Source organism: Rhinichthys klamathensis, unplaced genomic scaffold (assembly GCF_029890125.1).
Source record: "Rhinichthys klamathensis goyatoka isolate OS25496 unplaced genomic scaffold, OSU_Roscu_1.1 h1tg000011l_1, whole genome shotgun sequence".
Taxonomy (NCBI): domain Eukaryota; kingdom Metazoa; phylum Chordata; class Actinopteri; order Cypriniformes; family Leuciscidae; genus Rhinichthys; species Rhinichthys klamathensis.
This window is the reverse complement of record NW_026606564.1, coordinates 20340694-20366780: the sequence shown is the minus strand read 5'-3', so window position 1 is coordinate 20366780 and position 26087 is coordinate 20340694. Positions and strand designations below refer to the sequence as shown.

Sequence of the window (26087 nt, the reverse complement as noted above, 5' to 3'; positions counted from 1 at the left end):
CCCCCATGAGCCTAACATTTCTTCCAGACCTTCATTGTGAGGTCTTGGAAGAAACCATACTTAGTTTGCGTTTTTCCTTTAATCACTAGCGGTTTATCTTTCAGAGGGTTAGGCATCTTCACTTAAGGCTTCGGCCTTGCCTTCAAAGCTGCGCCAAACCATCTCGCAGCTTGTGGAGAAGGTGTATGTGGCAGTGGGCCAGGCCGGTGGTGCTCTGTACATCATTGCGTTGTTGCAGGCATAGCAGGCTGACCTGCTCAAGGACTTGAATCAGGGACATAGATTGTCTCCTGAGGCGGTGGCCGAACTGGGTTGGACTATGGAACTGACACTCAAAGCCACCAAACAGACTGCTACAGCCATTGCCCGTTTTGTGGCAGCCTTGGTGGTTACAGAGAGGCACCTGTGGTTAAACCTCTTGGGGATTAAGAAGAAAGATAAATATTTTCTCCTGGACACCCAAAATCTCACATTTGGGTCTCTTTGGCAGCTCCGTTGAGATGGTTGTCAAGAGTTTCAAGGAGGCGAGGCTGAGGTCTGCCGCCTTTAGATGATTTATCCCACATAAAGCTGAGTCCAGACCCTCTGCCTCCTCTTAGCTTTCTGGGCTGTATTTCCGGGATTCCTGGAGACAGGAACAGAAGGTTAGCATGGCTGCTCCTATATCCCCTCGCCTCCAAGGAGCAGGGGGCAGAAGCGTTGCGCTGCTAAGAACAGAAGGCAGGACCTCATGGAAGTGATTACTAAAAGGCTCTCTGAAAGAGCAGCTCATTATTCATTATTCATTCTTCCACCCTCCCCTCACCCACGACTTCTCCGAGGAGGATTTCTTTGGAGTGTGTGAGGTCCTGTGAGCGCTGACAACTGGCTCTGTCATGGACTAATTATAAGGTGCATGTTGCTAGCATTGGTCGATAGACAGTCCTTTCTAATTGGGTGATTACTGCTTCTGGAAGCAATTTAATTCCTTGCCAGTATGTGTAGCACCTGTCTCTATTTTTAAGATTGAGCAGTGAAGCTGAGGCATTGTTGCATCAACCCTATCAGCTACTGATATAGGTTGATGTAAACTACCAGTTCACAAACTGAGGACTGATCATGTTCTATGTTCAGTCTCATAACATGGATGCCAGTAATAATATACATAATTCTCCTGTCCCCGAGGCCAGCTGTCATGCTCAGTCCTCTGAAACATTTCTTGAGTTGAGAACGTGTTATTAGAAAGCTCCCCTCTTTTTCGTAAGGGTGGCTACCATAATGCACTAAATGGGACAAGTGCTCCTGCAATCTAGGGTCGATTCAGGGTGAACAGGGTTGGAGTTATTATTATTCTCCACCTTGGTTTGCTCTCTTCCTGACATTAGTTGGGTTAGATTCCCCTTAGCGAGGATGCAGGGGTGTTCCCCTCAGGTATTTTTAGTCTTGGTTATAGAGTATTAGGCATACTATTTAGGTAGGGTATGAGGTACTCTCCCCTAATTATCTGTGTTCTTTAAGTAGGGCATGGCTCCCCTGCAGTCTCCTTGGAGTATAGAGCCCAGGTAGTTAGAATAAATTTGTAACTCTCATGTTCAACCTTCCCTAAGTTGAAGTAGGGATTGGCTCCCCCTTGGCTGAGCGGCATTTAAAACTATTACTATGGGTAGAAAGCATCTTAATGACATGCTCCCTGTCTTTCCTTTTGGGTGGAGCAGAGTAGATGAAATTGTAATTAATCTGAATCCGTCTGTTCCTCCCCAACAATGGCCCTAAATGATGACTTAATGCTCCCCTATAGTGGGTATCGCTCACAACTCTGGTTGACCTATACATAGGGGACCTGGCAAGTTAGTTATTAGTGTTGTCATAACAGCACTGGCTCAATTAGTGCTTGTAGGTCTCTGATAAGTAGAGCTTTAGCTCCCCTGCAGTTTACTTGCGCTATGCTCCTTGTGTATTCTCATCTCCTTTTTTTATGAAGTGAGAGCCTTTTCACCTCCTGAGAAGTAGTGGTGAATCAAAGATTGTAGTTGAGTACTCCTTTTGGACAAGCTACTCCCTGAGGGCTTTGTCAATATACTGACATAGCTAGCGTCAGAAACTTGCTCTTGTGGCCTTTAGGTTTTTACCTGCCCTTTGAGGGAGGGTGGAAGGTTATAAGGCCGGGACTTCCCTTGCAATAGAGCACTGAAGCTGAAATTTCTCTTGCTATTAGAGAAATTAAAGCTTAGGGACTGGCTCCACTAAGAAGTGTGTGGCTCGCAATTTTGTGCCTGGGGGTTGACGCGCCGTGAATCTGATTGACCTATAGAGTCAGGTTACTTTATTGCTACTATGGTTTACATACTCAGCATAGTAAGGCAGGCACCTCCTCAGCATGGTGGAGTGTGTATTTGTTCCCCATAGCGTCAACTCAAGATGCCGCGTCGAAGTTCCACTTCAAATGGGAACGTCTCAGGTTACGACTGTAACCTTGGTTCCCAGAGAAAGGGAATGAGACACGGAGTCTCGTTGCTATGCATCAGGTTGCCTGTACGTCTCCTTCAGACAAAAGAGTTGATGACGTATTTTGCAGGCGCCCTCTAATACTCGCGGGCACTCCTCTCATGATGTCATAGACTGCTTTTGCCCAATAGATTGGCGTCTTTGGTTCAGACACCGGTCACACTGATGGCATTCCCCATAGTGTCCCATTTCCCCTTCTAAGGGAACCAGCATAACCTGAGACATTCTGCAATGTCTTTCAGCATGCTTCCTTCAACATTTTACTTGGTGTGACAAAGTGGCAGATAAGCTACGCGAAATCGGATTAGAGCAGTCAGGACAGAATTGAATTCCCATTAATGTGGAATGAATGAGAAAAGGATTTCAAACCACATATGAATGTAGGTTGAAATGGATTTGTAAAAATTGTATTTAGAGGCCAGATTTACTAACAAAAAGCATCAATGCAACACGTCTTTTGGTATTAAAAAACCACTGTGAGGATTTACTAAAGACATGCAGTGAAAAATGAGGGATGAAAAGGCATGGACACAGTTATTTTTGCGGCTGATCTTATTTCATTTGCATTTGTAGGAAATTCCTTTTCAGATGCAAAATTTATGGGAGGAGAGTATGAATCATGCAAGGTTTGCGCTAGTCAACTTACTGGTATTTGCGTAATTTTTTGCATCATTATTTAACGCCCAGAAAAAGCATGCGTTAATCCATTTAGTGCTTGACATGCTGTGATAGTTGCTGTAGGAGGAGGAACCACATGGATCAGACAGCATGTGATAGAAGGGAGAGAATCTTCTCCACTCGTCTTCATTTATTTGGAATGCCAGAGGAAGACACTATCTGACTTATAATTTGCCAAGCCACGTTGTTTTTAATTCTCTGTGACTGTGTTGTTAGTAGATCACTAGTTGCTCTAGATTGCATTGGTCATTATGGAAATGAGCTGCTGCGTCTGTGTTCTTTAATTTGCGCCTTGTCAGTAGATTCACCCGCTGAAGTTTCCTCTCCCATCCCATCATTACGCGTATTTGCCCTGTTTAGTTAATATGGCCCAAAATGTGATTTTTTTTGCCACATATATATGATTGGATTCCAATCGGATATGCACAAAAATCAGATTTGGACTGACAGTCTGATAAAGGCTTCACAGCTTCATGATGTGATCGTCCGTTGGCAGAGGAGGGTTCTCCGCTCTGCACCGGAGAAGCTAAGGAACCGCACATCGACGGCGGCCAGCGCCGCGCAGAGCAGCCCGGGGACACGCGTCAACCGCTACATCAGCCGTCTGATCGAGGCCCGGCAGACGGAGTCCGACACGGCTGACCTGAACTACCTCACGCTCATGTACAGAGACTCTGAAAGAGAGCACCGGGTGAGAGCCATAAACACTTCATTAACACGTGTCATCACTGTGTGAAAGATTTTCCAAATGATTTTTTATTAACAAAGTTCGGGAAGAGCACGTTCAGATAATTAACCTAATTAGCATGGGAGGAGCTCATCCAGTCAACTCAATTAGCATCAGGAGGTATATATATAGCAGACTTACCTCTGTTCTATGTCAGTTTTCCCTCCACCACCCCATCTCCTCACTTCTAACTATTCCTATCCCAACCTGGGATGGGCGGGTACTCTGGGTTCGGGCCAAAATTCTGAGCTTGGAGTCCTCCCCTCAGGCAGTACGCATAACCTTTACTCTATTTAATTATATGTAAGTGTGAACTTGTGAAAGCAGGTTTCTAAACTAGCTGAAAGCTGCTTGGTTTGAAAGTGACTTCAGTGTGAGCTGTGCTTCATACATCGCTACACTACTGAAAATAGATAATGGACCTTTATTGCCCGTGAAATCTCGCTAAAATTTCACTAATGTGACCGTACCACTGTGTCCACACCAGACTCGAAGCGATACGATTCCAACAACAAGCAGTTTGTCTGTCCACTGTAATCAATCACAAATCACAACCAATCAGGAGAGTGTGTGGGCGGAGTTTCTCTGCAGGCACACTGGACTCACAACCAAATGGATATGCACGTAATCAAATTCACCATCTACTCTTGAATACACTTGTCACAGTTCGAATGTTCTTGTTTCCTTTCATTCATTCTCAAGATCTGAGGTGAATTATCCATTATCGCTTTCAGTATGGCCATAAATGATATTCAAAGTCACATTAGACACTTTTAACATTAAATAAAGCACATAATCAGTATTCCTGAGATTATCATTATCATACTTTGTATGTTGTTGTGCCAGCCGTGACGTTGCAGAAATAGAAACAATTTCTAAAATAGAATCATCACATATCAGTGTTGTGGCTGGTTAAGACAGAAACTGTGCCTTTACAACAAAGAAGCCTTTTATCACGCCGCAGAGTTGAGTCTGGTTAGGACATGGTGTAAACTCAGCCATGAACGTGGATTTCGGTCGAATGTAACTGCTCAGCATTTCTCTTCTGTTTTTGACCATGTTTAAGCAAGTGCTCTGAGAATATGGCATTGACAGTGTGATGTGTGTGTTTAGTATCACCAGCTGAATGACGAGTACTTCACCGGCGCTGTCGTTCTGTCTCTCGTCCTTGCTGCTCTGTTCGGCGTCCTCTACCTTCTCATCACACCACAGTACGTACAGCAGGATTTCACTCAGCCACACGTGTTATTGTTGTGACAGAGAAACACTCTCCATGGTCAATATTATGAGGAGGACGCCCCCTTCAGGCGGCGTCTCATCGCTACACATACAGTGAAAATCTAGAGTGTGCTATGTTTTAGACATTAGTTTCTCTCATCGCTTTGGCTTAATTCTCAGTTTTTTTCTCTAAACAATAAGTAATATCTTTGAACAATTAATTTCTTTTTCACATCAGATTTGAATGTAGTATTTAAGCAAATTGCATGTGTTTTGGCACATGTGTATTGTAAGTGTCTAATGTCTATAATTTGCACAATAACTAAATGCACATGGCTTGTTGATCAAAACTGATGATTCTCAGTGAAATTGTCAAACTCTTCACAACTTCTAAATATTCTTTGATCATGTGAGCCATCACAGGCAAAATGATCCAATCAGTGATCAAAGTATGGCAAACATGCATGTACTATATACCATAAATATCTGACATGCAATATTTGTAATGTTTAATACAATAAGTTTCCCCCCAAAACAGACTTTAGTCATAATTCATATTTTAAGCTGATCTGTTGTTTGTATTGTATTCTTGCAGCTCTGTAATGAAATAAAGTGATCAGACTCAGACAGTAGGGTTTGCACGCTCGCTCCCCTTTAAATCACGATATATGCGTCGGAATATCACCATACCATTTTTCTCTGTTTCACAATACTTAACTAATGATTGTAAACTGAGGTTGGTGTCATTAGAAGAAGTATCTGTGCTGAACTTGATATAAATAATAGTGTCAGTTCTTCTGTGCATTGACTAGTATTATTATTTTTCATGTTTTGTTGTGTGTGTGGCTCTCAGGGGGACTGTTGTGCTGGTGTTGCTGGTCTTCTGCATCTGCTTTCTAGTCGTGTGTATCATGTACCTGCACATCACGAGAGTTCAGGTAAGAAACTCACTCACCCGGGCCGGCTAGATCAAACTAGTTTCATGTTCGGGTTCAAGACTGTCATAAGCTTTTCAAAAAAAAAAAAAAAAAAAAAAAAAAAAAAAAAAATATATATATATATATATATATATATATATATATATATATATATATATATATATATATATATATTAAGGCCGGGACTTTAACACGTTAATTGAGATTAATTAATTACAGACTTTAACACGTTAATTTACAAAAAAAATTTTTTTTATCGCACTCATTTTTGCACCGCGGAACGTTTCTCACTGGATGAGTTTCGGCGGACCGATTATACTGGTGCACCAACTAGCGTTCATGATGAAGAAGCATGTGAAGAAGCTGACGAGATCGCTTGCTTCATAGATCGCTTTGGTTGGCCCCGTGGATGGGAAATTTTGTTATAAAAACGGATGGAAGCGTCGATAAGAGCATGGTTGCGTGCAAGTTATGCAACAAGGAATTCGCTATTGCTACACTTAATGGCAAAAATTGCACTGGTCTGCTGGACTTGGTTGAACAAAAATAAACAAAATGTTGTTGATTAAGCTTATGTATTGTCATTATTCAATGGTATACTAAAAATCCATGTGAAAAAAAATTACTTCTCACTGTTCTCAGGTCAATTATTTATGCAATTAAAATGCGATTAATTTCGATTAATTAATTACAAAGCCTCTAATTAATGAGTCCCGGCCCTAATATATATTTAAATGTGTGTAAATATTAAGATTTTCTTAGCTGCATTGCAGTGAAAGTTTGTAAAGATTGCTATATAAAATTGCATTAAAGGGTTAGTTCAGCCAAAAATCTGTCATCATTTACTTATAAACCCCAAATAACTTCTGTTCATCTTCAGAACACAGATGAAGATATTTGACCATAGCATTAAGTAGATTTACTTGTTCATATTTTGTAAACTGATCTTCCACCATGCGAGTCTTCTCCAATCTCTGTCTGTCTGCCTCAGTGTTTTCCAGGGTGCCTCACCATACAGATCCGGACCGTTCTGTGTGTGTTCATAGTGCTCTTAATATACGCTGTGGCTCAGGCCTGTGTGGTAAATCATCTTACAATCATTAACAATACTGTAAAGAAGCCATGTGTAGTATCATCAATCTCTCTATCTCTCTCTCTCTCTCTCTCTCTCAGGTGGGATGTTTGCCATGGCTTTGGCCTGCTAACTCCACACGCTCCATCGTGATCATTGACCCGGCCGGAGGGCTGAACCGCACCATGGCCGAGCTGCCATGTGAAGGCGCCCAGTACGCCTTCCTATCCTGCATAGTGGGCACGCTGACCATGGCGCTGTTCCTGCGAGTGTCCTGGCTGCCCAAAATGATCCTGTTACTGCTGATGGTGGTGCTGTACATCACCGTCCTGGAGCTCAGCGGATTGAGACGCTCTTCAGGGTGAGAGACGGCTGATTCAGGGCACTGAGCTCTCCAAAACACGGTTATATATAGATCCCTGTGTCTTGTGATGGTTGCAGTGAGCGATGGAGACAAGGAAGATCTAAATAACAATCTTTATTGTCTTTAAAAAAACAGGCGATTGTGATATTTAAAGATACTCAGACAGCAACATAGTGTCGGCCCAGATCCGGCCCACATCTGGTACACGTTGAATCCACATGTGGGCCGCATCTGGGCCGACACTGTTGCTGTCTGGGATCTTACTCATCCTCTTCCCTCTACTTCTGAAATCCTCCCATCTGGACACACACTTAAATTTCCCATGGCTAGAACAAATATGACTGCATATCAAAGAAAATGGTTTTTAAAATTTTTTCTTAAGAAACTGCATGTTTTGAATGTTCAGCAAACATTCAGAAATAATGTTTTCATAATGTAAAGGGATGGTCAGCTATACTTTGTTAGCTGGGCTGAATCAGTGTGTTGACTCTGCTGATGTGTGTTTGGGGTGTAGTTGACTGTATTTTGTTAGCTGGGCTGAATCAGTGTGTTGACTCTGCTGATGTGTGTTTGGGGTGTAGTTGACTGTATTTTGTTAGCTGGGCTGAATCAGTGTGTTGTTGACTCTGCTGATGTGTGTTTGGGGTGTAGTTGACTGTATTTTGTTAGCTGGGCTGAATCAGTGTGTTGACTCTGCTGATGTGTGTTTGGGGTGTAGTTGACTGTATTTTGTTAGCTGGGCTGAATCAGTGTGTTGACTCTGCTGATGTGTGTTTGGGGTGTAGTTGACTGTATTTTGTTAGCTGGGCTGAATCAGTGTGTTGACTCTCTGCTGATGTGTGTTTGGGATGTAGTTGACTGTATTTTGTTAGCTGGGCTGAATCAGTGTGTTGACTCTCTGCTGATGTGTGTTTGGGGTGTAGTTGACTGTATTTTGTTAGCTGGGCTGAATCAGTGTGTTGACTCTCTGCTGATGTCTGTTTGGGGTGTAGTTGACTGTATTTTGTTAGCTGGGCTGAATCAGTGTGTTGACTCTCTGCTGATGTCTGTTTGGGGTGTAGTTGACTGTATTTTGTTAGCTGGGCTGAATCAGTGTGTTGACTCTGCTGATGTGTGTTTGGGGTGTAGTTGACTGTATTTTGTTAGCTGGGCTGAATCAGTGTGTTGACTCTGCTGATGTGTGTTTGGGGTGTAGTTGACTGTATTTTGTTAGCTGGGCTGAATCAGTGTGTTGACTCTGCTGATGTGTGTTTGGGGTGTAGTTGACTGTATTTTGTTAGCTGGGCTGAATCAGTGTGTTGACTCTCTGCTGATGTGTGTTTGGGGTGTAGTTGACTGTATTTTGTTAGCTGGGCTGAATCAGTGTGTTGACTCTGCTGATGTGTGTTTGGGGTGTAGTTGACTGTATTTTGTTAGCTGGGCTGAATCAGTGTGTTGACTCTGCTGATGTGTGTTTGGGGTGTAGTTGACTGTATTTTGTTAGCTGGGCTGAATCAGTGTGTTGACTCTGCTGATGTGTGTTTGGGGTGTAGTTGACTGTATTTTGTTAGCTGGGCTGAATCAGTGTGTTGACTCTGCTGATGTGTGTTTGGGGTGTAGTTGACTGTATTTTGTTAGCTGGGCTGAATCAGTGTGTTGACTCTCTGCTGATGTGTGTTTGGGATGTAGTTGACTGTATTTTGTTAGCTGGGCTGAATCAGTGTGTTGACTCTCTGCTGATGTGTGTTTGGGGTGTAGTTGACTGTATTTTGTTAGCTGGGCTGAATCAGTGTGTTGACTCTGCTGATGTGTGTTTGGGGTGTAGTTGACTGTATTTTGTTAGCTGGGCTGAATCAGTGTGTTGACTCTGCTGATGTGTGTTTGGGGTGTAGTTGACTGTATTTTGTTAGCTGGGCTGAATCAGTGTGTTGACTCTCTGCTGATGTGTGTTTGGGGTGTAGTTGACTGTATTTTGTTAGCTGGGCTGAATCAGTGTGTTGACTCTGCTGATGTGTGTTTGGGGTGTAGTTGACTGTATTTTGTTAGCTGGGCTGAATCAGTGTGTTGACTCTCTGCTGATGTGTGTTTGGGGTGTAGTTGACTGTATTTTGTTAGCTGGGCTGAATCAGTGTGTTGACTCTGCTGATTTGTGTTTGGGGTGTAGTTGACTGTATTTTGTTAGCTGGGCTGAATCAGTGTGTTGACTCTGCTGATGTGTGTTTGGGGTGTAGTTGACTGTATTTTGTTAGCTGGGCTGAATCAGTGTGTTGACTCTCTGCTGATGTGTGTTTGGGGTGTAGTTGACTGTATTTTGTTAGCTGGGCTGAATCAGTGTGTTGACTCTCTGCTGATGTGTGTTTGGGGTGTAGTTGACTGTATTTTGTTAGCTGGGCTGAATCAGTGTGTTGACTCTGCTGATGTGTGTTTGGGGTGTAGTTGACTGTATTTTGTTAGCTGGGCTGAATCAGTGTGTTGACTCTCTGCTGATGTGTGTTTGGGGTGTAGTTGACTGTATTTTGTTAGCTGGGCTGAATCAGTGTGTTGACTCTGCTGATTTGTGTTTGGGGTGTAGTTGACTGTATTTTGTTAGCTGGGCTGAATCAGTGTGTTGACTCTGCTGATGTGTGTTTGGGGTGTAGTTGACTGTATTTTGTTAGCTGGGCTGAATCAGTGTGTTGACTCTGCTGATGTGTGTTTGGGGTGTAGTTGACTGTATTTTGTTAGCTGGGCTGAATCAGTGTGTTGACTCTCTGCTGATGTGTGTTTGGGGTGTAGTTGACTGTATTTTGTTAGCTGGGCTGAATCAGTGTGTTGACTCTCTGCTGATGTGTGTTTGGGATGTAGTTGACTGTATTTTGTTAGCTGGGCTGAATCAGTGTGTTGACTCTGCTGATGTGTGTTTGGGGTGTAGTTGACTGTATTTTGTTAGCTGGGCTGAATCAGTGTGTTGACTCTGCTGATGTGTGTTTGGGGTGTAGTTGACTGTATTTTGTTAGCTGGGCTGAATCAGTGTGTTGACTCTGCTGATGTGTGTTTGGGGTGTAGTTGACTGTATTTTGTTAGCTGGGCTGAATCAGTGTGTTGACTCTGCTGATGTGTGTTTGGGGTGTAGTTGACTGTATTTTGTTAGCTGGGCTGAATCACTGTGTTGACTCTACTGATGTGTGTTTGGGGTGTAGTTGACTGTATTTTGTTAGCTGGGCTGAATCAGTGTGTTGACCCTGCTGATGTGTGTTTGGGGTGTAGTTGACTGTATTTTGTTAGCTGGGCTGAATCAGTGTGTTGACTCTGCTGATGTGTGTTTGGGGTGTAGTTGACTGTATTTTGTTAGCTGGGCTGAATCAGTGTGTTGACTCTGCTGATGTGTGTTTGGGGTGTAGTTGACTGTATTTTGTTAGCTGGGCTGAATCAGTGTGTTGACTCTCTGCTGATGTGTGTTTGGGGTGTAGTTGACTGTATTTTGTTAGCTGGGCTGAATCAGTGTGTTGACTCTCTGCTGATGTCTGTTTGGGGTGTAGTTGACTGTATTTTGTTAGCTGGGCTGAATCAGTGTGTTGACTCTGCTGATGTGTGTTTGGGGTGTAGTTGACTGTATTTTGTTAGCTGGGCTGAATCAGTGTGTTGACTCTCTGCTGATGTGTGTTTGGGGTGTAGTTGACTGTATTTTGTTAGCTGGGCTGAATCAGTGTGTTGACTCTCTGCTGATGTGTGTTTGGGGTGTAGTTGACTGTATTTTGTTAGCTGGGCTGAATCAGTGTGTTGACTCTCTGCTGATGTGTGTTTGGGGTGTAGTTGACTGTATTTTGTTAGCTGGGCTGAATCAGTGTGTTGACTCTGCTGATGTGTGTTTGGGGTGTAGTTGACTGTATTTTGTTAGCTGGGCTGAATCAGTGTGTTGACTCTCTGCTGATGTGTGTTTGGGGTGTAGTTGACTGTATTTTGTTAGCTGGGCTGAATCAGTGTGTTGACTCTCTGCTGATGTCTGTTTGGGGTGTAGTTGACTGTATTTTGTTAGCTGGGCTGAATCAGTGTGTTGACTCTGCTGATGTGTGTTTGGGGTGTAGTTGACTGTATTTTGTTAGCTGGGCTGAATCAGTGTGTTGACTCTCTGCTGATGTGTGTTTGGGGTGTAGTTGACTGTATTTTGTTAGCTGGGCTGAATCAGTGTGTTGACTCTCTGCTGATGTGTGTTTGGGATGTAGTTGACTGTATTTTGTTAGCTGGGCTGAATCAGTGTGTTGACTCTGCTGATGTGTGTTTGGGGTGTAGTTGACTGTATTTTGTTAGCTGGGCTGAATCAGTGTGTTGACTCTGCTGATGTGTGTTTGGGGTGTAGTTGACTGTATTTTGTTAGCTGGGCTGAATCAGTGTGTTGACTCTGCTGATGTGTGTTTGGGGTGTAGTTGACTGTATTTTGTTAGCTGGGCTGAATCACTGTGTTGACTCTGCTGATGTGTGTTTGGGGTGTAGTTGACTGTATTTTGTTAGCTGGGCTGAATCAGTGTGTTGATTCTGCTGATGTGTGTTTGGGGTGTAGTTGACTGTATTTTGTTAGCTGGGCTGAATCAGTGTGTTGACTCTGCTGATGTGTGTTTGGGGTGTAGTTGACTGTATTTTGTTAGCTGGGCTGAATCAGTGTGTTGACTCTCTGCTGATGTGTGTTTGGGATGTAGTTGACTGTATTTTGTTAGCTGGGCTGAATCAGTGTGTTGACTCTCTGCTGATGTGTGTTTGGGGTGTAGTTGACTATATTTTGTTAGCTGGGCTGAATCAGTGTGTTGACTCTGCTGATGTGTGTTTGGGGTGTAGTTGACTGTATTTTGTTAGCTGGGCTGAATCAGTGTGTTGACTCTGCTGATGTGTGTTTGGGGTGTAGTTGACTGTATTTTGTTAGCTGGGCTGAATCAGTGTGTTGACTCTCTGCTGATGTGTGTTTGGGGTGTAGTTGACTGTATTTTGTTAGCTGGGCTGAATCAGTGTGTTGACTCTGCTGATGTGTGTTTGGGGTGTAGTTGACTGTATTTTGTTAGCTGGGCTGAATCAGTGTGTTGACTCTCTGCTGATGTGTGTTTGGGGTGTAGTTGACTGTATTTTGTTAGCTGGGCTGAATCAGTGTGTTGACTCTCTGCTGATGTGTGTTTGGGGTGTAGTTGACTGTATTTTGTTAGCTGGGCTGAATCAGTGTGTTGACTCTCTGCTGATGTGTGTTTGGGGTGTAGTTGACTGTATTTTGTTAGCTGGGCTGAATCAGTGTGTTGACTCTCTGCTGATGTGTGTTTGGGGTGTAGTTGACTGTATTTTGTTAGCTTGGCTGAATCAGTGTGTTGACTCTCTGCTGATGTGTGTTTGGGGTGTAGTTGACTGTATTTTGTTAGCTGGGCTGAATCAGTGTGTTGACTCTCTGCTGATGTGTGTTTGGGGTGTAGTTGACTGTATTTTGTTAGCTGGGCTGAATCAGTGTGTTGACTCTGCTGATGTGTGTTTGGGGTGTAGTTGACTGTATTTTGTTAGCTGGGCTGAATCAGTGTGTTGACTCTCTGCTGATGTGTGTTTGGGGTGTAGTTGACTGTATTTTGTTAGCTGGGCTGAATCAGTGTGTTGACTCTGCTGATGTGTGTTTGGGGTGTAGTTCACTGTATTTTGTTAGCTGGGCTGAATAAGTGTGTTGACTCTGCTGATGTGTGTTTGGGGTGTAGTTGACTGTATTTTGTTAGCTGGGCTGAATCAGTGTGTTGACTCTGCTGATGTGTGTTTGGGGTGTAGTCGACTGTATTTTGTTAGCTGGGCTGAATCAGTGTGTTGACTCTGCTGATGTGTGTTTGGGGTGTAGTTGACTGTATTTTGTTAGCTGGGCTGAATCAGTGTGTTGACTCTGCTGATGTGTGTTTGGGGTGTAGTTGACTGTATTTTGTTAGCTGGGCTGAATCAGTGTGTTGACTCTGCTGATGTGTGTTTGGGGTGTAGTTGACTGTATTTTGTTAGCTGGGCTGAATCAGTGTGTTGACTCTCTGCTGATGTGTGTTTGGGGTGTAGTTGACTGTATTTTGTTAGCTGGGCTGAATCAGTGTGTTGACTCTGCTGATGTGTGTTTGGGGTGTAGTTGACTGTATTTTGTTAGCTGGGCTGAATCAGTGTGTTGACTCTCTGCTGATGTGTGTTTGGGGTGTAGTTGACTGTATTTTGTTAGCTGGGCTGAATCAGTGTGTTGACTCTGCTGATGTGTGTTTGGGGTGTAGTTGACTGTATTTTGTTAGCTGGGCTGAATCAGTGTGTTGACTCTGCTGATGTTTTTTTGGGGTGTAGTTGACTGTATTTTGTTAGCTGGGCTGAATCAGTGTGTTGACTCTGCTGATGTGTGTTTGGGGTGTAGTTGACTGTATTTTGTTAGCTGGGCTGAATCAGTGTGTTGACTCTGCTGATGTGTGTTTGGGGTGTAGTTGACTGTATTTTGTTAGCTGGGCTGAATCAGTGTGTTGACTCTGCTGATGTGTGTTTGGGGTGTAGTTGACTGTATTTTGTTAGCTGGGCTGAATCAGTGTGTTGACTCTGCTGATGTGTGTTTGGGGTGTAGTTGACTGTATTTTGTTAGCTGGGCTGAATCAGTGTGTTGACTCTCTGCTGATGTGTGTTTGGGGTGTAGTTGACTGTATTTTGTTAGCTGGGCTGAATCAGTGTGTTGACTCTGCTGATGTGTGTTTGGGGTGTAGTTGACTGTATTTTGTTAGCTGGGCTGAATCAGTGTGTTGACTCTGCTGATGTGTGTTTGGGGTGTAGTTGACTGTATTTTGTTAGCTGGGCTGAATCAGTGTGTTGACTCTCTGCTGATGTGTGTTTGGGGTGTAGTTGACTGTATTTTGTTAGCTGGGCTGAATCAGTGTGTTGACTCTGCTGATGTGTGTTTGGGATGTAGTTGACTGTATTTTGTTAGCTGGGCTGAATCAGTGTGTTGACTCTCTGCTGATGTGTGTTTGGGGTGTAGTTGACTGTATTTTGTTAGCTGGGCTGAATCAGTGTGTTGACTCTCTGCTGATGTGTGTTTGGGGTGTAGTTGACTGTATTTTGTTAGCTGGGCTGAATCAGTGTGTTGACTGCTGATGTGTGTTTGGGGTGTAGTTGACTGTATTTTGTTAGCTGGGCTGAATCAGTGTGTTGACTGCTGATGTGTGTTTGGGGTGTAGTTGACTGTATTTTGTTAGCTGGGCTGAATCAGTGTGTTGACCATGCTGATGTGTGTTTGGGCTGTAGTTGACTGTATTTTGTTAGCTGGGCTGAATCAGTGTGTTGACTCTCTGCTGATGTGTGTTTGGGGTGTAGTTGACTGTATTTTGTTAGCTGGGCTGAATCAGTGTGTTGACTCTCTGCTGATGTGTATTTGGGGTGTAGTTGACTGTAATTTGTTAGCTGGGCTGAATCAGTGTGTTGACTCTCTGTTGATGTGTGTTTGGGGTGTAGTTGACTGTAATTTGTTAGCTGGGCTGAATCAGTGTGTTGACTCTCTGCTGATGTGTGTTTGGGGTGTAGTTGACTGTATTTTGTTAGCTGGGCTGAATCAGTGTGTTGACCCTGCTGATGTGTGTTTGGGGTGTAGTTGACTGTATTTTGTTAGCTGGGCTGAATCAGTGTGTTGACTCTGCTGATGTGTGTTTGGGGTGTAGTTGACTGTATTTTGTTAGCTGGGCTGAATCAGTGTGTTGACTCTCTGCTGATGTGTGTTTGGGGTGTAGTTGACTGTATTTTGTTAGCTGGGCTGAATCAGTGTGTTGACTCTCTGCTGATGTGTGTTTGGGGTGTAGTTGACTGTATTTTGTTAGCTGGGCTGAATCAGTGTGTTGACTCTGCTGATGTCTGTTTGGGGTGTAGTTGACTGTATTTTGTTAGCTGGGCTGAATCAGTGTGTTGACTCTCTGCTGATGTGTGTTTGGGGTGTAGTTGACTGTAATTTGTTAGCTGGGCTGAATCAGTGTTTTGACTCTGCTGATGTGTGTTTGGGGTGTAGTTGACTGTATTTTGTTAGCTGGGCTGAATCAGTGTGTTGACTCTGCTGATGTGTGTTTGGGGTGTAGTTGACTGTATTTTGTTAGCTGGGCTGAATCAGTGTGTTGACTCTCTGCTGATGTGTGTTTGGGGTGTAGTTGACTGTATTTTGTTAGCTGGACTGAATCAGTGTGTTGACTCTGCTGATGTGTGTTTGGGGTGTAGTTGACTGTATTTTGTTAGCTGGGCTGAATCAGTGTGTTGACTCTGCTGATGTGTGTTTGGGGTGTAGTTGACTGTATTTTGTTAGCTGGGCTGAATCAGTGTGTTGACTCTCTGCTGATGTCTGTTTGGGGTGTAGTTGACTGTATTTTGTTAGCTGGGCTGAATCAGTGTTTTGACTCTGCTGATGTGTGTTTGGGGTGTAGTTGACTGTATTTTGTTAGCTGGGCTGAATCAGTGTGTTGACTCTGCTGATGTGTGTTTGGGGTGTAGTTGACTGTATTTTGTTAGCTGGGCTGAATCAGTGTGTTGACTCTCTGCTGATGTCTGTTTGGGGTGTAGTTGACTGTATTTTGTTAGCTGGACTGAATCAGTGTGTTGACTCTCTGCTGATGTCTGTTTGGGGTGTAGTTGACTGTATTTTGTTAGCTGGGCTGAATCAGTGTGTTGACTCTCTGCTGATGTGTGTTTGGGGTGTAGTTGACTGTATTTTGTTAGCTGGGCTGAATCAGTGTGTTGACTCTCTGCTGATGTGTGTTTGGGGTGTAGTTGACTGTATTTTGTTAGCTGGGCTAAATCAGTGTGTTGACTCTCTGCTGATGTGTGTTTGGGGTGTAGTTGACTGTATTTTGTTAGCTGGGCTGAATCAGTGTGTTGACTCTCTGCTGATGTGTGTTTGGGATGTAGTTGACTGTATTTTGTTAGCTGGGCTGAATCAGTGTGTTGACTCTGCTGATGTGTGTTTGGGGTGTAGTTGACTGTATTTTGTTAGCTGGGCTGAATCAGTGTGTTGACTCTGCTGATGTGTGTTTGGGGTGTAGTTGACTGTATTTTGTTAGCTGGGCTGAATCAGTGTGTTGACTCTCTGCTGATGTGTGTTTGGGGTGTAGTTGACTGTAATTTGTTAGCTGGGCTGAATCAGTGTGTTGACTCTGCTGATGTGTGTTTGGGGTGTAGTTGACTGTATTTTGTTAGCTGGGCTGAATCAGTGTGTTGACTCTCTGCTGATGTGTGTTTGGGGTGTAGTTGACTGTATTTTGTTAGCTGGGCTGAATCAGTGTGTTGACTCTGCTGATGTGTGTTTGGGGTGTAGCCTAGTTGACTGTATTTTGTTAGCTGGGCTGAATCAGTGTGTTGACTCTGCTGATGTGTGTTTGGGGTGTAGTTGACTGTATTTTGTTAGCTGGGCTGAATCAGTGTGTTGACTCTCTGCTGATGTGTGTTTGGGGTGTAGTTGACTGTATTTTGTTAGCTGGGCTGAATCAGTGTGTTGACTCTCTGCTGATGTGTGTTTGGGGTGTAGTTGACTGTATTTTGTTAGCTGGGCTGAATCAGTGTGTTGACTCTCTGCTGATGTGTGTTTGGGGTGTAGTTGACTGTATTTTGTTAGCTGGGCTGAATCAGTGTGTTGACTCTGCTGATGTGTGTTTGGGGTGTAGTCGACTGTATTTTGTTAGCTGGGCTGAATCAGTGTGTTGACTCTCTGCTGATGTGTGTTTGGGGTGTAGTTGACTGTATTTTGTTAGCTGGGTTGAATCAGTGTGTTGACTGCTGATGTGTGTTTGGGGTGTAGTTGACTGTATTTTGTTAGCTGGGCTGAATCAGTGTGTTGACTCTGCTGATGTGTGTTTGGGGTGTAGTTGACTGTATTTTGTTAGCTGGGCTGAATCAGTGTGTTGACTCTCTGCTGATGTGTGTTTGGGGTGTAGTTGACTGTATTTTGTTAGCTGGGCTGAATCAGTGTGTTGACTCTGCTGATGTGTGTTTGGGGTGTAGTTGACTGTATTTTGTTAGCTGGGCTGAATCAGTGTGTTGACTCTCTGCTGATGTGTGTTTGGGGTGTAGTTGACTGTATTTTGTTAGCTGGGCTGAATCACTGTGTTGACTCTGCTGATGTGTGTTTGGGGTGTAGTTGACTGTATTTTGTTAGCTGGGCTGAATCAGTGTGTTGTTGACTCTGCTGATGTGTGTTTGGGGTGTAGTTGACTGTATTTTGTTAGCTGGGCTGAATCAGTGTGTTGACTCTGCTGATGTGTGTTTGGGGTGTAGTTGACTGTATTTTGTTAGCTGGGCTGAATCAGTGTGTTGTTGACTCTGCTGATGTGTGTTTGGGGTGTAGTTGACTGTATTTTGTTAGCTGGGCTGAATCAGTGTGTTGACTCTCTGCTGATGTGTGTTTGGGGTGTAGTTGACTGTATTTTGTTAGCTGGGCTGAATCAGTGTGTTGACTCTGCTGATGTGTGTTTGGGGTGTAGTTGACTGTATTTTGTTAGCTGGGCTGAATCAGTGTGTTGACTCTGCTGATGTGTGTTTGGGGTGTAGTTGACTGTATTTTGTTAGCTGGGCTGAATCAGTGTGTTGACTCTCTGCTGATGTGTGTTTGGGGTGTAGTTGACTGTATTTTGTTAGCTGGGCTGAATCACTGTGTTGACTCTGCTGATGTGTGTTTGGGGTGTAGTTGACTGTATTTTGTTAGCTGGGCTGAATCAGTGTGTTGACTCTGCTGATGTGTGTTTGGGGTGTAGTTGACTGTATTTTGTTAGCTGGGCTGAATCAGTGTGTTGACTCTGCTGATGTGTGTTTGGGGTGTAGTTGACTGTATTTTGTTAGCTGGGCTGAATCAGTGTGTTGACTCTGCTGATGTGTGTTTGGGGTGTAGTTGACTGTATTTTGTTAGCTGGGCTGAATCAGTGTGTTGACTCTGCTGATGTGTGTTTGGGGTGTAGTTGACTGTATTTTGTTAGCTGGGCTGAATCAGTGTGTTGACTCTGCTGATGTGTGTTTGGGGTGTAGTTGACTGTATTTTGTTAGCTGGGCTGAATCAGTGTGTTGTTGACTCTGCTGATGTGTGTTTGGGGTGTAGTTGACTGTATTTTGTTAGCTGGGCTGAATCAGTGTGTTGACTCTCTGCTGATGTGTGTTTGGGGTGTAGTTGACTGTATTTTGTTAGCTGGGCTGAATCAGTGTGTTGACTCTCTGCTGATGTGTGTTTGGGCTGCAGTTGGGGCTGGCTGAGTGTTCGTGGTCTGGAGCCCATCGTCTCTCTGCTGCTCTTCTCCACCGCTCTGGCCCTTCACTCCAGACAGATGGACCTCAAACTGCGGCTCGACTTCCTCTGGGCCACTCAGGTATGCGGAGAACACCCTACTGTGCTCGGACATTATTGCACCTGTATTTCATCAGGCTAATGACTGGTGACCTATTTAAGCACCTCAGTGCAAAGTTTGTCTTTCCTTCCAAACATCTCTGAGTGTTTTGGATTATTTTTTGGACTGGATTTACCTGTGCTTGACCTTACATGATTTTTTGACTTAATTTAAGCCTTTTCCGCTTATTTGGCCTGTTTTCACGTCTGCTCTTAATGATTCCCCTTAGACTGATGTCTGATGTCTGGTAGTGATGGGAGAAAGCTTTTTCAAAGCTTCAAATCAATTAAACCAATTGCTTTGCAAAATGATTTACTGTTTCAAAACGTTTGAAGCGACAAACGCTGGTGAACCCTTCTGTTCAGAACAGTGTAAATGCAGTGAAAACTCAGGCCAAACATGCATAAAACAGCTTTTACAAACCCATTGTAAATGTTTTATTGAAAGTATAATCTATTAGATGCAATTAGTTATTTATCTAATTCCATTAAATATTAAGTGTCTGAATAATATGTATTATTTTATCGATTTTCATGGCTTGTTTTGTTTGTTCTATGGATGGCTCAGCTAAACAGGCCAATAAGAGACTATGGTAACACTTTACAGTAAGGTTCCATTAGTTAACATTAGTTAATGCATTAGTTAACATGAACTAGCCATGAACAACATCTCTGTTCAGCATTAGTTAATATTTGTTAATGTTAACTCACACATGTACTAATGCATCAATTCACATTAACAGAACGGTTAGTTAGCATTAGTTAATGCATTAGTTAACATGAACTAACCATGAACAGTGCCTGTAAACAGCTTTACTGTTTTGTAAGGTTAACTTACTGTACATATACATTAGTTTACGTAGCAGTTGACACACACTAAGAATGAACATTTCTAACTCACCATGTTACCCTAAATGTAAAAATACTGTTGTGTACCTTATCAACACTCTTTCATATATATATATAAGGCATTGATTTGTTGGTAAACATAATTCTACAGCAGAAAACAAACGTAAGTAACACATCAGTTAATGTTGAAATAGTGTAAAAAATACTTTATTAATGTTAAGTCATGTCAATAAAGAGTCTACAAATGTTAGTAACACATCAGTTAATGTTGAAATAGTGTACACTTTACACTAAATATACGTATTTGAATGTCAGTAATGGTAGTAAAGTGCGTATAAACATGAACAATATTTGTTTTCCGCTGTAGAATTATGTTTACCAACAAATCAATGCCTTATATATATGAAAGAGTGTTGATAAGGTACACAACAGTATTTTTACATTTTAGGGTAACATGGTGAGTTAGAAATGTTCATTCTTAGTGTGTGTCAACTGCTACGTAAACTAATGTAAATATGTACAGTAAGTTAACCTTACAAAACAGTAAAGCTATTTACAGGCACTGTTCATGGTTAGTTCATGTTAACTAATGCATTAACTAATGTTAACTAATGGAACCTTATTGTAAAGTGTTACCGAGACTATTAACTACTATTATTCCTTTTAATTATACAAATACCTCAGTAAAACGTCTACAAATGTATAAAATTCACCAGAGATCAGAAAATAGACACCGAGACCCTTCATACTCAGGTAATAGACATAGAGATGTGGGGGGTGATCTGTAAATCATGGGTTCACAGAGATCATCGCCTCCAGCGGGGAACCATTGACATTTCCAAACCTTTCGAAACGGTTATAACGTAACGAAGCCTCGTTTACTGAAAACACGTGACTTTGGCGTGACTGATTCAAAACAAAAGATTTGTAAAGGTTTCGAAGCTTGAAGCGTGTTTCGAAAGGCCCATCACCAGTGCCTGGACTTCCCCTCTCTTTAGAGCGGGTATTTGTGTATCTCGCTGTGTGCCCTGCATTCGTCGTCATGCTGATATCTGCAACCAATAAACTGCACATGGACCCTAATGCTCAAGCCTTCGCGTCACACTTAAGTAGAATGTCTAAAGTGGACTATCGAAGTGAAGCGTAATCGTATTATGTTCCACCGAGAAACTTTTTGTGTTTACTTGCAAAAGCACTGAAATGTAGTTTTTCCTCCCACCTCATATTATTTCCATCACAAGCGTCATGCAAGTGAACGAAAAGCTTCTGTTTCAACCCCCATCATGTAAATATAATGTTCTCTGCACGATCTGAAATAAGTAACATTTAAACATTTACATTTATGCATTTGGCAGACACTTTTATCCAAAGCGACTAACATTGCATTTCAAGATCTTCTTGCTTTCCCTGGGAAAAACGTTAGACGAACTATAATGTTTCTAAATAATGTTTTTGTGCTAACGTTTAGAGAACATTATTAAAGACCAGATAGCTTTAAACATTCTTTTATGTTACAGGAAGAACGTTTGTTCATATCTTTGACCGAACGTTCCCTGTCCGCTGGGATTATCCCACTGAACGTGTCTTTCTCTCTGTGTGTGTGTGTGTTCAGGCCGAGGAGGAGAGAGACGGCATGGAGAAAGTCAAACTGGACAACAAGAGGATTCTCTTCAACCTGCTGCCGGCTCACGTGGCTCAACACTTCCTACTGTCCAACCCCAGAAACATGGTGAGAGGACACAGCAGTGTCATGCGCACATTAATGCAGGAGAATGGTTGAGCTGACTGTCTGGTTCTCGTGTGGCAGGATCTTTATTACCAGTCCTATGCTCAGGTGGGAGTGCTGTTTGCCTCCATTCCCAACTTCAATGACTTCTATATCGAGCTGGATGGAAACAACATGGGCGTCGAGTGTCTGCGACTGCTCAACGAGATCATCGCGGACTTCGACGAGGTCATTTTCCTACTTTTACAGGACATCGGGAAACATTCCTGTGGTCATGCTGGCACTCCTGATCTATTTAAGTCCTGTTTCACCTGTTTTGCAGCTCATGGACAAAGAGTGCTACAAGGACATCGAGAAGATCAAGACCATCGGCAGCACATACATGGCAGCGGTGGGGCTGGTGCCCACCATTGGCACCAAGGTCCCTAAATCAGCTACATATTCAAAAATGCAGAAATACCCTCAGAACATCTGTGAACATGATTTGTTTCTCCTTTATAGGCGAAGAAATCCACTGCTGCCCACTTGAGCACCATAGCAGACTATGCCATTGAAATGTTTGACGTTCTGGATGAAATCAACTATCAGTCATATAATGATTTTGTCTTGAGAGTGGGTAAGCTTTGATAAACCTGGGGTGTTCGCCTCAATCCCTCCTCCAAATCTCCACGCTTTCTAGCATTTGTAAAGAGAAGCAAGAATTATACTTTAGAACCTTTTTATTAAATATTTGAGAAAAAATTACAAATCATATATTTATTCAGTTCATCATTTACTTGTGTATGTACAAACCTGTATGACTTTCTAGCAGTATTTTGAAAAAGCTTTCAGTGCTTTATTTCCCGTTCAGTGAAAGTCATTGTGGTTTGTTTTTTGCTGTTCTGGACACCACTGACTTTCATTGTACGAGCAAAACTGTAGAAACATTTAATAAAACGAGGTTTGGAATGACATTCCTATCATGAACTGATGTACAGTACATGTAAAACATGTCAAATGTACAGTATAACTTCAATGCAATATATGTTGCTCTGGATAAAAGTATCTTGGGTTTGCATAAATAAGGAAATAATGACAGAATGTTAATTTGTGGGTGAACTAAATATGTAAATTATATAAAACTATTAAAATGATTTCATACAAGTTTTACTATACTTCTTCTACAAGACACGGCAGTGACCAAATACAATAACCTCAAAATCAAAACCTAATTTCTGGAATCATATTTTGGGACATTATTTATTGATCAATCATTTGTTGACGTGCCCCATGTCCCCGTTCTCAGGTACATGTAGACGCTGTCGAGGATGTGCTCTGATGTGTGTGTGTGTGTGTGTGTAGGTATTAACGTGGGTCCAGTGGTAGCGGGGGTGATCGGGGCTCGACGGCCACAGTACGACATCTGGGGGAACACGGTGAACGTGGCCAGCCGAATGGACAGCACTGGCGTCCCGGGGAAGATCCAGGTACTGCTATATGCCAGACACCGGGATGCATGTGATTTATGTCTTCATGGGGGAATTTCACAAAAAACATGTCAAAAATTCGACTAATGGCTTAAACGAACGACTACTAGTCGACTAGAGAAATCTTTAGTTGAGGGCAGGCCTAATATTTACACATGTACGGGTAACACTTTACAATAGGGGTGGACCGGTACATGTATTCGTATTGAACCGAAACGGTACGGGCGTCACGGTTCGGTGCAGGAATTTACACGGAGAATACACGGTATAAAAATAAATAAAACTTTTATTGCAAATGAATTAATGTAATGCGGAACTACTGTTAGATACGCGGGTTCTTTAGGGACACATAATCTGTACCATCGGTTTAGCTCTGAACGCGCGTTCACTTCAAACGTTGGCTTTATACGCGCGTCCTATTCGCTATTACGCAAATTTGACGCTCTATTCGCGTTTGGTGTGACCGCATAATGGCTGCGATGTCAAGATTGCAATGCTGGAGTGTGTGTGTGTGTGTGTGTGTGTGTGTGTGTGCGCGAGAGAGAAAGGCGCGGGCGCGATCGAACAGTGGAAACATAAAAAACAAACTCCATCATTTTGTTCATACAGATCATTAAACCTGCAAAGTGTTTACTTTTATATTTGTGTACACTCGCAATAAAACACAACATTGTGCTTTTGTCACACTGTAAACTCTTGTCAAACTGTAACCTACAACTGTCACCCAACCAAAATCACACACACACACACACTGTTTTAAAAGCAAAACATATTTATCCAACTCCATCTTTTGGACATTCATCATATCGCATTGGTTTTCATTTCTTGTCCTCGGAGCACTAATCTTACACATTCTACATTGATTAAATTACATTGTTTTTAATGGTAGTATTATTTTATACAGAAATCAATTATTTATAATTCAGATGAGAATAATGTTACATTGTTAATTAATAATGTTAATTAAAATTAAGGAAAACAAATATATTGATCTGAAATATAGCAAAATAATTTTAAATTAATTCAGGTACAATAACCAAACATATCGCAAGGTCTTTTTGTCTTCTTTATTAATTTAATTAATTAACTAATTATATAAAACTATTGTCAGTGCACTACAAATAAACTGGTTCTATGCCTTTATTAATACAACTTATTTAAAAAATACAACGCCTTCTGCATTTTCGTTTTGCTTTTCCCTCCATCGTACCGAACCGTGATGTCTGAACCGAACCGTGACTTCTGTGTACCGTTCCACCCCTACTTTACAATAAGGTTCATTAGTTAACATTAGTTAATGTATTAACTAACATGAACTAAGCATGAGCAATAGATTTGTTACTGTATTTGTTCATCTTTGTTAATGTTAGTTCATTCAAATCCAGCTGTTCATTGTTTGTTCATGTTAGTTCACAGTGCATTAACTAATGTTAACAAGATTTTAATATTAAGTGATTTTAAATATTAGTAAATGTTGAAATTAACAAAGATTAATAAATGCTGTAAGTGCAGTTCATTATTAGTCCATGCTAACTAATGAACCTCATTGTAAAGTGTTCCCCACGCATGCAGAAATGAATATGTACGTACGTATATTGATTTGAACACAAATGCCTCTCCAGGTGACGGATGACGTCTACCGGCAGCTTCAGAACGACTATGATCTGGTGTGTCGTGGCAATGTCAGCGTGAAGGGCAAAGGTCAGATGCTCACGTACTTCCTGGAGGGCAAAGCGCAGGACGCGGGCATCCGAGCGCCCCATCACACCGGCGGCCTGGAGCGCAGGGTCCACGCCATCGCCCGCACCAGCAGCACGCAGACCAAGGCCGGCAGCAACTCGTCCGTGGCCTCGGGCTTCGCCGCCAGGCTCGGCATGAGCAGCACTGCAGGGACACACGCGCCCAGCTCCAATGTGCCTTCAGTCGGAGAAGAGGAGGAGACCAAAGAGGAGGAGGTGTAGGAGCCGCAGGTGCACAGAATCAGCTGTGTCTTCCCTTTCTAGCCAATAAGACATTCTAAGATGTATTTCCCTTGTAGTTCAAAATCTCCATTTGTTTTAAAAAAAGATTTTTTTTCGTGGGCATGCGAATGTTAATGGGTCGTTCCGTTTTATCATTTTGCAGACATTATGGGAACGTTACTTTTAAATGTTCTCTGAACGTTCTGAAAAAAGTAGTAACATTTCTAAAAAAACGTCCAACTAAACGTTTCAGGTAAAAACGTTCCATGAACGATGTATAAATAATGTATTTGTGCTGACGTTTTGAGAACGTTATTAAAGACCTGTAAACGTTCCTGGAAGAACGTTTGTTCGTAACTCTGAGAGAACCTTGACAGAACGTTCCCTGTTCGGCGAGTAAGCATTAGGATTCTCATCTGACAAACTGATTTACCTGTTCATTACACATCCCCGCTCTTAAAGACGTTTCACCATCACATCAGTTCCTCCTGGATAATTTCAGGCGCCGTCCCCACTCAAGGCATTGAAGTAAATGGGTTGTGAATGTCCACGTTCACAGAGACGCGAGTGGAAACACGACGGATTCTGTGGCGCTGCGGAAACGTTCAAAGCCTCAAGTGATCTTTTGCAAGGCATCATTTTTTTATGCATCCTAAGCCAACATCTTATATGAACTGTACATACTAGATGTTCTTACAATTAGAGTTTGTGCATTATTTTGTACGAAGCTCTCCAGTGCATTTGAATGAATGTGATAGAATGACACATTTATAACAGATAGACGGCAATAGAACAAGCACATGCTCTGCAGCGAAACTAACAGTGCACTGGGATTTTTAAATACATTTTCTCACAGTCTTCATCTTCATCACATTTCTAACAACACTGGAGAAATAACAATCAGCTCTCCAATGTTGATAACACATTTACAGCTGCACTCTGATTTAATAATAATACAATAACAATATATCTGATGCTTCCAAAGCCTTACATCAGGATACAGAGAGTTTATATGTAAAGTACGCATTGTTTCAAAGCAGTGTGTGTTTACAGAACAAGAGAAATCAGGGAGTTTAATAGCAGTCTAAAGAAAGTTCATCATCATCATCATCGGCTGCAGTCACACTGACAGACTGTTCGCACACTGTAAACTGCAATATGACATTTATATTCATACAGTTGGGTCCAACAAGTCTGATGCTATATTGCAAAGACGGTAACACTTTACTTGAAGGGGTGTACATAAGACTGATATGACACCTTTATAACCATGACATGACATAT

At 42.4% G+C, this 26087-nt stretch overlaps 1 protein-coding gene across 1 annotated transcript in view; it reads left to right on the top strand.

Moving 5' to 3' along the window:
• Positions 1 to 24803, top strand: part of adcy1b (adenylate cyclase 1b) — a 67270-nt gene extending 42467 nt beyond the window's left edge. The window contains exons 9-20 of the mRNA XM_056266248.1: positions 3659 to 3853; positions 5003 to 5100; positions 5961 to 6045; positions 7037 to 7126; positions 7219 to 7478; positions 18658 to 18784; positions 21263 to 21379; positions 21458 to 21604; positions 21699 to 21797; positions 21878 to 21992; positions 22718 to 22842; positions 24465 to 24803. Coding sequence (XP_056122223.1) covers positions 3659 to 3853; positions 5003 to 5100; positions 5961 to 6045; positions 7037 to 7126; positions 7219 to 7478; positions 18658 to 18784; positions 21263 to 21379; positions 21458 to 21604; positions 21699 to 21797; positions 21878 to 21992; positions 22718 to 22842; positions 24465 to 24803 — 1797 coding nt within the window. The remainder of the gene's footprint in view (positions 1 to 3658; positions 3854 to 5002; positions 5101 to 5960; positions 6046 to 7036; positions 7127 to 7218; positions 7479 to 18657; positions 18785 to 21262; positions 21380 to 21457; positions 21605 to 21698; positions 21798 to 21877; positions 21993 to 22717; positions 22843 to 24464) is intronic.
• The last annotated feature ends 1284 nt before the right edge of the window (positions 24804 to 26087 follow it).